Raw genomic sequence first — 17,057 nt, forward strand, 5'->3', positions numbered from 1 at the left:
CTAAATTGACCCTAATATCAGGAGGATAAGCAGGGTAAATGTGTGGGATTACAGGAACAGGTCCTGGGTGGGATTGTGGTCGGTACAGACTCAATGGGCCAAATGATCTCCTTCTGTATTGTAGGGATTCTATGAAATAGACAAACGGACAAGATTGAAGTCAATGGAAAAGACTTTTAAGAATTAAGTGCAAAATAGGTTATTGATTCACTATGAACCCATTATGTACTCACGTCCTGGCAATTTCACTCCACAAAGCGTGCTTAGAGTAAATTTCCATTGGCAAAAAAAAGGAATTACAGCTGTAATTCCACCCTCTGTCCACAAGATAATTTTCTGTGACAAAGGCCACCTAGCCCAGCTCATCTTATCCATCCAGAATTACAGACATATACTTTAAGAGCAGACATAGGCCTTCAGCCCTTTGAGCCCACTCCACCATTTGATAACGTTGCCTACATTATACCAGAGACTCCAACTTAGAGTTACCGAATTTGCTGTAAAGTGATTTGGGACACTTTGAAAGTTGCTGTATAAATGTTAATTCTTTTCTTTCTTTAATTCCACCTACGTGCAGTAGGCAGAGTGACTGTTTCAGTGCTGAAATTGGAGACCCAATGCTGATTCTCTAAGGATAATTAATCACAGAGCAATCAACTGATGTTAGGAAAATCACTATATTTACAATACAATTCAACTCTGTAGCTAATACAACCGTACCATTCTGATTCCTCTGATGCCAACACACTGCCATACAATCATGTTGTACACTGTGAATTTTCTGCCAATCCACAGGTTCCGATGATGTTGCATTACATTTGTACTAAATAAATGTGTCAATGGTATTTTAAAAAAAATTTAACTGTTGTTTGAAGTGTGAGAGAAACACCCTAAACTCTCTTCTGCACAAACACATGCACACATAGCATCTGATTGGTTCTAAAATTTTGGGCGTCTCACTGAAGAGCATCCTCCAGACAGTTGCTGCTGCTGCTGCTGAACTTGGGAAGCTTTGTGATTTTCCGGTGGGCTTTTTGAATAAAATAATCAGAACCACCAAGCTGCCCATGTTGAGAGGCGATAATGCAGCAACTAAGGAAACTGACATGATGCTGATTAACCAGCATTAAAAGGTCATAGAGCTCTCTGGCTGGTGGTTCCAATTTTTTTTACAGCCAGTCTGTCAGGTCTGCAACTCTGGCTGCTCAGGCTGGGGGACAACAAGAAACACTGTGCCTGTGCCCCCAAACCCCTGAGCTCCAGTGTTTGGCACTGTTTGCATCTCCCCCTTTCCCAGGCCGTACTCACAACTTTTGAACCCAAAAATGCTGTCAGCTGAGCCACAGGGAAACGCATTCTTAAGGAGATAATATATAATAAAACTCAATTATTTGAATCGCCGTTTAAGGCTCAGTCTTATTTCTAATTCTAATTTGAACTATGACTTTTTTTTATCCATATAATGGTGAAGCTTACAGAATCTGATAGCTCAGTTACACACACACGCATGAAGACGGCCTCAACCGGGATCTTGGGTTCATGTCACACTACATGTAATCCCCACCATTTGGCCTGGGCTTGCAAAATCCTACTAACTGTCCTGGCTTGAGACAATTCACACCTCTTGAATCTGTGCTTATCCCTCTCTCCACTCGCACTGTCTGTACCTGTAAAGACTTGGTTACCTAAAAAGACTCACATTCCAAACATTATCTTGCAATTGTGTCTTTGTCTCTATATGCTGTGTTTATGGAACCTACCTCTCCACTCACCTGGTGAAGGAGCAACGCTCCAAGAAGCTTCTGATTCCAAAAAACCCTGTTGGAATTTAACTTGGTGTTGTGAGACATCTTACAGGTTCAGTTTGATGAGTCCAATGCTCAACCCAGTTCATACATCACTGCACGTGCTTTCAGTACAAGTTTTTAAAGAGCTTTAATCCCTATCTGTTTCTCCAGTGTACAAAGGAGAGATGTCTTTATTAGTTGGCAGAGGATAATAAATCTATAAATAACTGTCAGAATTCAGCAATCATAACATTGTTATCAGAATATTGAAGGACTGTGTTGCGTATATAATTGTGGGCAACCAATTGTGCAGCTGATGCATTTCCTGATAACTACAGATGTGTGCTAATCAGCTTGTCAACTGCTTGCAATGAAATGTAGAATATGTTCTCAAGAGCAGAGATGTGGAGTTGGCTATTGAAGTACTATTGGATAATTCACTGTGCAATACAATAGTGCTTTTTCCTTTGCCTTGATGAAAAGGTTTCCTAGAATCTCCACAGTGCAGAAGGAGGCCATTCAAGCCTACACAAACAACAATCCCACCCAGACCCTATTCCTGCAACCCAACATATTTACCCTGTTCACCCCCCTGATACTAAGGGGCAATTTAGCATGGCCAATCCACCCTAACCCACACATCTTTGGACTGTGGGAGGAAACCGGAGCACCCGTAGGAAACCCATGCAGACATTGGGAGAATGTGCAAACAGACAGTCACCCAAGGCCATAATTGAACCCGGGACCCTGGCGCTGTGAGCCAGCAGTGCTAACCACTGTGCCACATTTCTGCTGTTTGCACATAGTCTTCATTCATTTTGAGTGTTGTTCCCGTTAGTAAAACAATGGTAGTTTTACGGGATTTATACCTGTATGGTAAACATTAGAAACATTATAGTGCCAAGTGGGCTTAATTTAATGTTTCTGTGGAAGGAAAGGTAAAACCAATAGCTAGTTTCATACTGGACAAAGGTGTTTATATGTGTGGGGGTTGGTTAAGTTCCAACTGTGAGTCTATTGTGCTTTGAGAGGGTTACAGCATGAATAGTAAATTAATTAGCAATGGTTGCTTAGCAACTGGAGCCTTGTTAGGGGAAAAAAAGCTTGTTTGTTCATGGTTTAGCTGAATTTGTGGGCAGTTGAAGGACACCAGGGAGTGAACTTCTCTTACCTCTGCCAGGAGAAAGACTGGACAGGGCAGGAGCTGCAAAGAGACATGCTTTCCAAAGAACCAGTTGCTGTCCAGATAATCAGGGAATTGTGACAAAAAAAGAATATCTTAAGAAGGCTGGAGTTAAGAAAACTCTAGAGTTAAGAGAACTGAGACCAAGATATTGTTCAGAAGAATTCAAGGAAAAGTAAAAGTGTTCTGAGTTAAAGAGACAATTGCAGTAATTAGATTTAAAGTAGGAAAGCAGATTTCAGTGGTAAATCAAAAGTTTGATGTTATTTTAATTTACTCCGGGAATCGAGATTTAAAACAATTATGAACAGTTTGAACAGCATTCAAGACAAAGAAATCCTAAAGGGGGTGGTGTAAAACCTGGATACTGGATTCACTGTTAAAGGTGGAGTAGAAACTTTATTTAAAAGAGTAATTTGGAAAAGCTGGTCTGGATTTCAGAACACAAACCACTAATGGAGAGCATTATTCTGAAACAAGATTTTAAAGCATGTTTTTTGGAATTGGAGTGTGGAAACTCTCATGTGGCAATCATCTATGGGGATTCTGAGAAGAAATCCACAGACATTCACTTGGGGTTCAGTGCGGAGTGTGCGTATTTGGCCACAGCCAATCTCTATGCTTAAAAGGACTTTGTGCTACTGAGACCATCGTAGATTAAGATGTACTTTGTAATCCATACTCACCTTAAAATTTGTGTGTATTTGTTAAGCTAAGAGGGGAGTAAAGAGCTATTTTATAATAAATTTAATAAATTAATAAATGTTTTTTCTTGTTAAAATTAATTAGCAGTTCTGTGACTCTATTCCTCCACATTTTATAAAAAAGCAAAAGTTGCGGTGTTTTGAACTAGGGTTACATTCTGGGATCTTCCTGTCCAGTCATAATACTAACTGGGATTGTAATATTCACACGATTCAAGTGGTTTATTTTACATACTATTTCTACGCATTCATTTGTACAGTAGGTCATAGATGTTCATTACCCATTCCCTTTTCTATCTGTATGAAGCTGCTGTCTTTTAAGTTCAACTCAGACTGGTGTGTTGAGATCCTTTTCTGCATTCAGATGAACCACCAGAACAGGCAGAGAGCCTAGCAAACTCCATCCAAGTGAACTTTGTCAATACACCCCCTCAGCAGTCCATTTTAATGCTAGATTAGACGATACTCATATTCTTCCAAGTCCACAACCTGAAAGTGGCAACGCAGGTGGATAAGGTAGTCAAGAAGGCATACAGAATGCTTGCCTTCATTGGTTGGGGCATTGAGTATAAAAATTGGCAGGTCATGCTGCAGCTATACAGAACCTTAGTGAGGCCTCTTTTGGAATATTATGTACAATTCTGTCGCCACACTACCAGAAGAATGTGGATGCTTTGGAGAGGGTACAAAAGAGGTTTACCTGGTCTGGAAGGTACTAGCTTGAGGAGAAGTTGGATAAACCCGGTCTGTTCTCACTGGAATGACGGAGGTTGAGGGGCGACCTGATAGATGTTTACAAGATTATGAGTGGCATGGACAGAGTGGATAGTCAGGTGCTCTTTCCTAGGGTAGAAAAGTCAAGTACTGGGGGGCATAGGTTTAAGATGCGTGGGGAAAAGTTTTGAGGAGATATGCATGACAGGTCTTTTACACAGAGGGTGGTGAATGTCTGGAACGCGCTGCCCGCGGAGGTGATGGGAGCAGGTACGATAGCGGCATTTAAGGGGCATCTCGACTAATACATGAATAGGATGGGAATGGAAGGATACAGACTCTACAAGTGCACATTGCTTTAGTTAAGGCAGGCATCATGATCGCCGCAGGCTTGGAGGGCCGAAGGGCCTGTTCTTGAGCTGTATTCGGGTGGGAGATCACCAAAAAACTGAAATACACAGCCTCTGAATTAATGGTAATTCCAAAAATCTACTCCAAATTGAAGACAGGTCTCCCAAAAGAATAGTTTGTCCTGTTCTGCACAGTGCCTTCACTGTGAAATTATGTGTTCTGCTTATCTTTACACAAAGCAAAAAAACCTTTGACTTTATCTTCCTGAATGCAACATGGCTGGAAGAATAGGCAGCGCCATGAGTCAGCGCACTTGCTGTTGCCTGTGAAGTCTGAAAAGGTAATGGTTGTTGATCTCTGCGAAGATTTTGCATGCAGCAAGTTTGAGGGCCTTTAACTTGGCCACCAGTGTGCCACCATAGTAAACGGGGAGCTCCATAGCAAACTGGCAGTCTCACTGAGATTAGCTGTGATGATTAGTGTGAAAAATAGAATGTTTGTACCTCAAGGGTCTTTTTGAACGTTTCTGGGAGTGACCAAATTGTTTGGGAAAGCTAGGATGTCTTTTGACATTGTGATGACCCTGTGGCAGCTGAACTAGGAATGAAAATACTGAAACTGGAAGAGTTTACGGGCGGCATAGTGGCACAATCGTTAGCGCTGCTGCCTCACAGCTCCAGGGACCTAGGCTCGATTCTAGCCTTGTGTGACTGTGTGGAGTTTGCACAATCTCTCTGTGCCTGCGTGGGTTTCCTCCAGGTGTTTCAGTTTCCTCCCACAGTCCAAAGATGTGCTCGTTAGGTGGATTGGCCATGCTAAATTGCCCCTTAGTATTCCAAGATGTGTAGGTTAGATGGATTAGTGGGGTAAATGTGTGGGGTTACAGGGGTAGAATGGAGGAGAGGGCCTGGGTAAAATACTCTTGTTAGAGAGTTGGTGCAGACTCAATTGGCTGAATGGCCTCCTTCTGCACTGTGGGGATTCTATGATTCTAATATTGAAATCCTGCACACTAATCAACATTTAAAAAGAACAAATAAACAATAAACCTTGTTAAAATGTAATCTGAAGTTAACTTTTCCTTATCCTTACAGGTGCCCTACCACCGAATGCGGAAGAGAGGCTCGCTAACTATCTTTTACATGCAGATCGGTACAATAAACTCATCAGACCTGCAAAAAACAGCAGTGAGATAGTGACCATTGCAATAAAGGTGTCCCTCTCACAGCTAATAAGTGTGGTGAGTACATACTGCTTGTGATAAACCACTGTTAGCTTATTACCTGTATATGTGATATGCCTGGACACATCCCTGCCGGCCCTACCCGAGACTCCACCCCCCCCCCCTCCCCCTCCGGTCCAGGTATAAAGGTGACTGTTCCCCACCCCCCTGTCTCAGTCTGGACCAGTTCATCGGCATGGGTGTGCTCCAATTCTTTTGCTAATAAAAGCCTATTTGTTCTTGCATACAAACTAGTCTTTGCTCAATTGATGGTGCATCACTACTTTAACGGAACTATGTAAGAATGTATTGCAAAATCTAACATTGATCAAGCAGATTGCTGTGGCGTTCGCTGAAGTAAATGCATACTCGTGCCAACTGCACTAAGTGCTTCAGTGAAAATGGTATATTTGCCTTTATTGCAAGGAGTGTGATATATGAAAGTAAGAAAATCTTGCTGCAGTTGCAGACTGCTTTGGTGAGACCACAGCTCCAATACAGTGTACAGTTTTACTCAGCTTAGCAAATACTTGCTTTACGTATCTACAACACGATTGATTCCTGGGATGACAGGGTTATCCTTACAGGAGAAGATAAGTGGAATAGGCATCTGTATTCTCTGGAGTTTTGAAGAAATTGCAAAGTGATCTCATTTTTAGCCAAGATGTAGAAAACTCAACAAGAGCAGTTCTGGACTTTGTTTTAGGGAATTAAGCTGAGCAGGTGGAAGGAGTATCGGGGAGAGCATTTTAGTAGCAGCGATCATAATGAAGTTAAATTTAGAGCAGTTATGGAATAGGATAAAGACAGACCAAGAGTAGGGGCAGGAATTTCCAGCCCCATCCACCCCCAGGATCGTCCAGTCCCGTCGACAGTCAATGGACTTTTGGCTGGGCCACCGAATCTCTCACTGCAGGTCCTGCTGTGAAAATCACAGCCTAGGAGTTCTTATTTGAACAAAGATCAGTTTAATCAAGCGGTGATGTGATTTGGCAAAAATAGGCTGGAAACAGCCACTTGAACGTAAATTAGTGCAAGTTGGGTCCAATGTTGGCCCAACGGCAGGAAGTAGAGTGTTATGGTCAAAGATATTTATATGACTGGAAGGCTATTTCCAGTAGCGCTCTACAGGGTACTGGCTCCCTTACTTTCATGGGATATATAAATGTTTTACACTTAAATGTAGGAGGAATAATAATTAAGAGGTTTGCAGATTACATAAAACTTGGCCATCTCTTTGATAGTGATGAAAAAAGCTGTGGACTTTAGAAAGCTATCAATGAACTGGTGGGGAAATGGCAAATGGAATTTAATCCAGCGAAGTTCAAGGTGATGCATTTGTAGAGGATAAACAAAGCAAGGGAGTATGCAGTGGTATGTAGTATTTTACATACTATAGTATAGTATTCTCAAAATAGCATTCTCAAAATTGTAGAGGAACAGAGGGACCTTGTAGTACATGTCCACAGTTTGCTGAAGGTAGCTGACAGGTAGAGAAGATGGTTAAGAAGGCATTAGGCAGGCTTTCCTTTATCTATGCAAGCAGAGAGTTTATAGAAATACTAGCTTGACTGCAGCTCAAATACTGACATTTAAGAGAATGTTGTTTAGTATGAAGAATCTCGAGCAAAGATTGGGTAGACTGGACTTGATTTGTTTGCACTAAAGGAGGCTGAGGAGCCATTTAATTGAGCTGTGTAAAATCATTAAGGACTTGTAGAGTTGATAAAAATGATCTATTTCCATTAACAGATGTAGTCAACAACCAGGGGCTTAGGTTTGAAGTAATTGGTAGAAGGATTAGAGGGGAGTTGAGGATTCTTTTCTTTTTCACCCACAGGGCAGTCCAGATCTGAAATTCACTGTCTGAAAGGGACATGGAGGCACAAACTCTCAATGTGTTTGGATGCACACTTGGATACATGCTTGAAGTGTTGTAACCTACAGTAGCTGGATTAGGCTGGATTGGTTGGCATGGACATAATTGATAGAATAGCCTCCTTCAGTGCCTTAAACCTTTCAATGTTTCAATGTTTGTATGCTGCTATCATTCTCAGAAGGCTTAAAAGGGTTAGATGCTAAGAGAGGCTGTTTCTAATGGCTGGGGTATCCAGAACATAGTCTCTGGATAAGGGGGAGGTGATGGTCCAGTGGTATTATCGCTAGACTATTAATCCAAAAACTCAGCCAATATTCTGGGAACCCAAGTTTGAATCCACCACGGCAGATGGTGGAATTTGAATTCAATAAAATATTGGAACTAACAATCTACCGATGACCATGAAACCATTGTAGACTGTCGGAAAAACACATCTGGTTCACTAATGTTCTTTAGGGAAGGAAATCTGCTGTCCTTACGCAGTCTGGCATCCATGTGACTCCAGAGCCACAGCAATGTGGTTGACTCTCAACTGCCCTCGGGCAACTAAGGATGGGCAATAAATGCTGGCCAACCAGCGAAACCCATGTCCCACGAATGAATAAAAAATAAATCAACTGTTTAGTACTGATAATGATAATGATAACTCAAAATGTTGTGAACTTTGGAATTCTCTCCCCAGAGAACTACGAGTGCTCATTAATGGAATATATTCAAGACTGAGAGCAATAGATTTTGGGACACAATGGAAATCAAGGTTTATAGACTTAGAATTAAAAAGTGAACACAAAAAAGTGGACTATTTTTTTATTCATTCGTGGTCATGGGTGTCACTGGCTGGCCAGCATTTATTGCCCATCTCTAGTTGCCCTTGTTCAGAGGCCAGTTGCGAGTCAACCATATTGCTGTGGCTCTGGAGTCACATGTAAGCCAGACCAGGTAAGGACAGCAGATTTCCTTCCCTAAAGGACATTAATGAACCAGATGGGTTTTTCCGACAATTAACAATAGTTTCACGGTCATCAGTAGATTCTTAATTCCAGATCGTTTTTTTTTTAATTATTGGATTTAAATTCCACCATCTGCCATGGTGGGATTCGAACTCAGGTCCCCAGAACATTAGCAGAATTTCTGGATTAATAGTCTAGTAATAATATCACGACGCCATTGCCTTGCCAAAACATCAACGATCAGCCAATATCTTACTGAGTGATCATGGCTAGAGGAGCCATTAGGCCTACTCCTGCTCCTGTTTCTTATAATCTTATCACCTGCCCCGGCAATATTAAAGAGCATTCCCTCACCCACATTCTCACACATTGTGGTTAACTCTGACTTTGCGCAACAATGTTATATAAGCGATAGGGAATTGACAGCTGGTTGAAGTCAGTTTATTCTCACCTGTTTGACATTATCACATGAAGTCAGAATTACCCCCACCCCACCCCAGACATTTTTCATTCTTGACTTCAATGGTTCTGTACATAAGTGGACAGTCCTCAGTGTTTGCATCGGATACTTAAGAACATAAGAACTAGGAGCAAGAGGAGGGCATCTTGCCCCTTGAGCCTGCCCCGTCATTCAATAAGATCATGGCTGATCTTGTAGTGGACGCAGCTCCACTTACCCACCCGCTCACCATAACCCTTAATTCCTTTACTGTTCAAAAATATATCTATCCTTGCCTTAAAAACATTCAACGAGGTAGCCTCAACTGCTTCACTGGGCAGGGAATTCCACAGATTCACAACCCTTTGGATGAAGAAGTCCCTTCTCAACTCAATCCTAAATCAGCTTCCCCTTATTTTGAAGCTAGTTCTAGTTTTGCCCGCCAGTGGAAACAACCTCCTTGCTTCTATCTTATCTATTCCCTTCATAATTTTAATGTTTCTATAAGATCTCCCCCTCATTCTTCTGAATTCCAATGAGTTTAGCCCCAGTTTATACAGCCTCTCCTCATAAGCCAAACCTCTCAACTCCGGAATCAACTTAGTGAATTTCCTCTGCACCCCCTCCAGTGCCAGTATATCCTTTCTCAAGTAAGGAGACAAAACTGTACACAGTACTCCAGGTGTGGCCTCACCATCACCTTATACAGCTGTTTATAAACTCCATCTTTCTAACAATGATGGACAAAATTCCATTTGGTTTCTTAATTACCTGCTGCACCTGCAAACCAACTCCTTGAGATTCTTGCACAAGGACACCCAGGTCCCTCGACTCAGCAGCATGCTGCAATTTTTTACCATTTTAATAATAGTCCATTTTGCTGTTATTCCTACCAAAATGGATGACCTCACATTTACCAACATTGTACTCCATCTGCCAAACCCTCGCCCACTCACTTAGACTATCTATATCCCTTTGCAGACTTTCAGCGTCCTCTGCACACTTTGCTCTGCCGCTCATCTTAGTGTCATCTGTGAATTTTGACACACTACACTTCGTCCCCAACTCCAAATCATCTATGTAAATCGTAAACAATTGCGGTCCCAACACTGATCCCTGAGGCACATCACTAGTCACTGATCGCCAAGCAGAAAAACACCGATTTACCCCCATTCTTTGCTTTCTGTTAGTTGACCAATCCTCTATCCATGCTAATACATTATCCGTAACACCGTGTACTTTTATCTTATGTAGCAGTCTTTGGTGTGGCACCTTGTCAAATGCCTTCTGGAAATCCAGATACACCACATCCACAGGTTCCCCATTGTCCACTGTGCTCATAATGTCCTCAAAGAATTCCAGTAAAATAGTTAAACATGACCTGACTTTCATGAACCCACGCTGCATCTTTCCAATGGGACAATTTATATCCAGATGTCTCGCTATTTCTTCCTTGATGATAGATTAAAGCATTTTCCCTACTACAGAAGTTAAGTTAACCGGCCTATAGTTACCCGCCTTTTGTCTACCTCCTTCTTTAAACAGCGATGTCACATTTGCTGTTTTCCAATCTGTGGGAACCACTCCAGAGTCCAGCGAATTTTGGTAAATTACCACTAGTGCATTTGCTATTTCCCTCGCCATCTCTTTTAGCACACTGGGATGCATTCCATCAAGGCCAGGAGACTTGTCTACCTTTAGCCCCATTAGCTTGCCCACCACTACCTCTTTAGTGATAATGGTCGTTCCTAGGTCCTCACCTGCCGTAGCCTTCTTGTCATCAATTTTTGGCGTGCTATTTGTGTCTTCCATTGTGAAGACCAACACAAAATATCTGTTCAATGCCTTAGCCACTTCCTCATTTACCTTCTCATCCTCTGAAGGACCAATCTTTACCTTAGCTACTCTTTTTCATTTTATATATACATCACCACTTTCTTGAGATATTTTTTTCATGGTCATCAGGTTAAATAAATAACAGCCCAGTCCCTGACAAATGTGCATTGACCTATCTGTAGATACAAGGCAGTTAGTGACATTTCCACTTTGCTCATTAACATTAGAGTCCATACGAGTCGTCAGTCTCTGACTTCACTGAGATTCAAACTGCGCTATGCAGTATAAGAAACAATATGCTGATTCCTCACACTGTTAGTTAAAACAGGTTAATGCCTTTATTCAATCAATGGAGAGAGGAATGTCGTACAAAATCTGTTTGTTCACACATTTGTTCCTAATGTTGCCTTGAGCAATGTGACTTCAACGCATAGAACAAGGCAGCGAGTCTGTCAATCAACTTTTAACATGGGTAGTGAAATAGGATACTATGTAGGAAAGGACAGGTGACGTGAAGAGCAGACTCTGCATCTCAACTTGTGTCTTCCCAGCCACTGTCTCACTCTCTCTCCCTTTTATACACACTATCGATCTCTCCCGCACAGTGAATGAGGAAGGAAGTGAAGGTGGGGGGAGCCACAGCGTGCTGAGGAATTGCTGACAATTCTACAATTTGGGGTAGCACGGTGGCACAATGGTTAGCACTGCTGCCTCACAGCACCAGGGACCCGGGTTCGATTCCCGGCTTGGGTCGCTGTCTGTGTGGAGTTTGCACGTTCTCCCTGTGTCTGCGTGGGTTTCCTCCAGGTGCTCCGGTTTCCTCCCACAGTTCAAAGATGTGCGGGTCAAGTTAATTGGCCATGCTATATTGCCAGTTAGTGTCAGGGTGACTAGCAGGATAAATACGTGGGGCGACAGGGATAGGGGCTGGGTGGGATTGTGGTCGGTGTGGACTTGATGCGCCGAATGGCCTCCTTCTGCGCTGTAGAGAGTCAGTTTGAAAGTTACACCGACCAAGTGATAGATTGAAAGGATGGCTGGCAGTTGGATAAGGAGCTCTCCAGCTCAGGACAATAATTACCCATCTGGTACCAGCAAGGAATCTGGTTTCCATGAGTGGGTTTCAATCAGGTGGGGACTAGCTGGTGACTAGGAGCTGGTGGATGGTGGGTGATGGTCAGTCAGACCTGATGGGGGATGGGGGTTAGACAGATTGGAAAGAGTGGGTGAGCGCGAGAGTGGGATGTGTTGTTGGTGCTCTTATAGTTTCACTTGTTGGGCTGGTTGAAAATACACTTTCTCCTCCTGGCCCACAAGCAGTGCCGTAGAGGCACTTCCCTCTTCCACCCGATACTTCAGATCTGCCTTCATCGTTTGGTGATGTTTAAATCGGGGCATGAGGCCTTAGAATCATAGAAGCCCCACAGTACAGTAGGAGGCCATTCAGCCCATCGAATATGTACAGGCCACAAATCCCACCCAGGCCCTATTCCCATAATCCCACGCATTTACCCTGCTAATCTCCCTGACACTAGGGTCAATTTAGCATGGCCAATCAACTTAACCCACACATCTTTGGACTGTGAGAGGAAACTGGAGAACTCGGAGGAAATCCACGCAGACACGGGGAGAATGTGCAAACTCCACACAGACAGTGACCCAAGCCAGAGTTGAACCTGGGTCCCTGGCACTGTGAAGCAGCAGTGCTAACCACTGTGCCACCTTCTTAAAATATTTTAATAGTGAGGCCTCTTCCTCAGTGCAGAGTGATCGTCCTCTGACCCGTGGGCAGATTTGGGTCAGATTACCATATTTTTAACTTGAATCACCTACCCAAGGAGGGTTAAAATGATACCCCTTGATGCCCCTCTATATGAATGATGACCAGGTCTGCTTTATTTTCATATGTTTGCATCACTATGCCAACTTTGCTCCATCTTTGATGCCCCAGTCTCCCTGTCAGTTGGATACCATGTTCAACTGATCTCTTCATCCCCGCCATCACTTCTCTGACAATCCAGCTTCCTCTCATTGTGCTTTAGTGGGTGAGATCCCAGTTCTATATTGTTCACGGCTCCTTACTTGTAATATGGGTGATTCCTTCTCTGTCACTTAGATACAGGGCAGGATATTATAGTCCTGCTCGTCCTGAAACCATAAAATCCTGCACCTTACCATTGTCCGTCCCTCGCCTGCTCTGATTCCCGTGGCGGCCAGGGTGGTAAAATTTTGTCCACAGAGTCATTAACGCCAAGATGAAAGGTGGCCCCAGTTCATGCCAGCTTGTGAACTGGTGGTTTAGTACACCTCAACCATGCAAGATATTGGCCTCATAAGCTAAATACTCCAGAACAAAATTGTCATTTTTTGACAGAGTGGCTCTCCTGTGTGTAGGTGAGTTTGGAGAATATGTGTCAAGTCAGAGAGAAATTAGACATTCAGGAAAGAAACAAAATTAGGGATAAGGATTTCCACTTTAGGTGCAATCAGTGAGCCCTGGGCAAATTGTGTCCAAAACTGTGCACATGTTGAAGCCAGAGATAAGAAGCCAGGGTGGAAGCTCTAATTCAGTCTGTGTGTTTACACTGAAGTGGGGCAGAATCTTGATTTTCATGTTTGTAGCCAGAGCTTTTGATCTGTTTCTGCACATGGTTTGCAATACCAGCATATATAATGGTACCACCAGACAGGACAGTGTTGGATATAGGTCCTTCCTGATATCTATCTCACACTTTCCGATGGAGGTGAAAGTGGTGTCATTCGTATCACAGGATCCCACACCTAAGAAAGATGTGGTTGGAAAAGGGCCTCTGAATCACTGATTGCCGATGATGATATGCCGCCCAAGAGGCAGTTCAATTCATAGCCCTTTCCCAATGAGGAGGAGGAACCAGCAGTGGTTATCTATGGAGGAGCTTCCCCCTGATGTCACTGGCAATTTCTCTCTCAACTGTGGTGAGGAAAGAGGAGCCATTTTCTGTCAAAATCTTCATGATTGTGATCTGCCAGATCACAACCGGCCAAATGTAGCTGCAGAATAGGGCAGGCACAGTGGATGGACATAGTGTGGGTGACACTATCACCCAATTCCATCAGGAATGGTTCGACCAGAGACATACACAGACAGCACAGTCTGATAGGGCAGCATGGTGGCACAGTGGTTAGCACTGCTGCTTCACAGCAGCAGGATTCGATTCCCGGCTTGGGCCACTGCCAGTGCGGAGTCTGCACGTTCGCCCCGTGCTTGCGTGAGTTTCCTCCGGGTTCTCCGGTTTCCTCCCACAGTCTGAAAGATGTCCCAATTAGGCACATTGCCATGCTAAATTCTCACCCGAACAGGCGCCAGAGTGTGGCAACTCGGGAATTTTCACCGTAACTTCATTGCAGTGTTAATGTAAGCCTACATGTGATATTAATAAGCTTAAACTGAATGGCAACAGACAAGGCTGAGATACTGAAGGTTTCAAATATGATCTGTGTCATTTTTTTTCCCTCTTTTGGTGTTCAGGGAGCTTCTTGGAGCCAACTCCAGAAAGTATGATGTGACTGTTTGTCTCCATGATCCAGCTGGTGATAACACCATGCTCCATGAGGTACCCCAGAGTCAGGCTACTTCTGCTCTGGGCTTCGTCACCAATGTACCTGCCTTCGGGCAGAATTTTACCGGCACGTCTGCCCGAAGTTCGTACGATCCCGCCCAAGGCCAACAAAGATTGCCGTTCTCCGAGCCGAGCCTGCCCCTGGATTGGGGACGGGTGTGCTGGTAAATTCCGACCTTTCTGTTCCTCACACCCTGGTGGCTTCGACAGCCAACCATGGAATGGAAAGACAAGATGAGTTTGTTTTATTTATTATCTATTTATTATTAGTGTCACAATTAGGCTTACATTAACACTGCAGTGAAGTTACTGTGAAAATCCCCTGGTCGCCACGCTCCGGCACCTGTTCGGGTACACTGAGGCAGAATTTAGAATAAAAGCAAATTACTGAGGATGCTGGAATCTGAAACCAAAATAGAAAATGCTGGAAAATCTCAGCAGGTTTGGCAGCTTCTGTAAGGAGAGAAAAGAGCTGATGTTTTGAGTCCAGATGACCTTTGACAAAGAGTTATCTGGACTTGAAACATCAGCTCTTTTCTCTCCTTACAGATGCTGCCTGACCTGCTGAGATTTTCCAGCATTTTCTCTTGTGGTTTCAGAATGTAACATGGCCAATGCACCTAACCAGCACGTCTTTAGGACTGAGATTCAAACTGCCGGAAATTGAACAAACTGAGGGGAATTATCTTGAGTAAAACCAGTCTTACACATACCAGTTCCATTGCCAACAACCGGTGCTGTAACATCATCATTCCCCATGGCTACAGTTCACCATAGTGTAAGCGTGGCTTCACTCTCAGCCCTTGAGATGTAAACCTCCTCCCAATTTTAGCGCATACTTCAATTGAGCAAAGTTTGCATTAAATTCCGATGGTAATTGATTCGTCCTGGGGGTGTGATAAGCCTTTTGGACAGAGCCTGCCTCGAGCATGATGCTTTTAAAATGAATGCAAATGATCACAGAAACACTCTTGATGCTGAGCATAATTTGTGCTTAAATTTCCATAATTTATTGCGTGGTTATGCTGAGATTAGGCAAATTGCAGCAAAAGCAACAATGAACTCATGCAGAAACTCCATACCCAGCACCTTTTTTTTTCCTGATGAAGCGCTTTAAAAATGATCACGATCTGCTAATTTGTTTAATTAATGTTGTTGATATTTTCACTTCGTTCGGATCATAAAATTTTGCTGATGTGGTGAACTTGTCTTCATGTATGTGACTTGGAATAATTTAAGGTGTGATTTTTTTACCCCCAGAATGAGAGGGAACAGATAATGACCACAAATGCATGGCTTACCCAGGTTTGTATGATTTATTCACAGGACACTAAATCAAAGATGTAAAACGTTAGGACCATGATACGCTCTGTAACTTGAATATGTACTTCATGTTCATCCTCGTGCAATAATATCAAGTTTATTGAATTGTATCAAGCGTTTTAGTTCTGAAAAGGAGTGCTGATTTTTGATTTGATTTATTATTGTCACATGTATTAGTATACAGTGAAAAATATTATTTCTTGCGTGCAGACAAAGCATACTGTTCATAGGGAAGGCAAGGAGAGAGTGCAGAATGTAGTGTTATAGCTGGGGTGTAGAGAAAGATCAACTTAATATAAGATAGGTCCATTTAAAAGTCTGATGGCAGCAGAGAAGAAGCTGTTTTAGAGTGATCTTTTGTATCTTTTTCCTGATGGAAGAAGGCAGAAGAGAGTATGTCCTGGGTGTGTGAGGTCCTTGATTATGCTGGCTGCTTTTCCAAGGCAGTGGGAAGTGTAGACGGAGTCAGTGGATGGGTGGCTGGTGTTATGGACTGGGCTACGTTCACAACCCTTTTAGTTTCTTGTGGTCTTGGTCAGAGAAGGAGCCATACCAAGCTGTGATACAACCGGAAATGATGCTTTTTATAGTGTATCTGCAGAAATTGGTGAAAGTCATAGCGGACGTGCCGAATGTTGTTAAATATATTATTAAATGTTGCTGAACATGTATTCTGAATATGGTTTCTCATTAATGAGCTGAGAAAGAAATAACACTTACTGTTTTCTATATTGTTATGCAAAAATGTCTTCAAAGAATGTTATGTCAGCTATAATAAGGTGAAAAGTTGATGTGAGGAAGCCAGCTTAAAAAATGATTCAGAATACAGAGCCATCAACACTGACTGAACAATCATAGAATCACAAAGTACAGAAGAGGCTCTTTGGCCCATCAACTTTACAAAGCAATGTAAAAGGCGATGCTTAACCTTCCTTTCCACTAACAGCCACCTCTATTGTTGGAGACCAGATCAGAAACACCATTGTATATTATGAAGTTAGCCTAGAGCCTAACTTTTTCCGATTTTGGCATAAGGTATTTTGCTCCAGGTATGATTCAATTGACCCACT

At 42.8% G+C, this 17,057-nt stretch overlaps 1 protein-coding gene across 1 annotated transcript in view; it reads left to right on the forward strand.

The window, feature by feature from the left end:
• Positions 1–5,841: 5,841 nt before the first annotated feature.
• The window catches only part of LOC144495262 (neuronal acetylcholine receptor subunit beta-4-like), a 40,379-nt gene continuing 29,163 nt past the window's right edge, over positions 5,842–17,057 (forward strand). Inside the window, exons 1-2 of the mRNA XM_078215333.1 lie at positions 5,842–5,979; positions 15,925–15,969. Of these exons, the coding sequence (XP_078071459.1) occupies positions 15,943–15,969 (27 nt within the window). The 5' untranslated portion in view covers positions 5,842–5,979; positions 15,925–15,942. The remainder of the gene's footprint in view (positions 5,980–15,924; positions 15,970–17,057) is intronic.

Source organism: Mustelus asterias, chromosome 6 (assembly GCF_964213995.1).
Source record: "Mustelus asterias chromosome 6, sMusAst1.hap1.1, whole genome shotgun sequence".
Taxonomy (NCBI): Eukaryota; Metazoa; Chordata; class Chondrichthyes; order Carcharhiniformes; family Triakidae; genus Mustelus; species Mustelus asterias.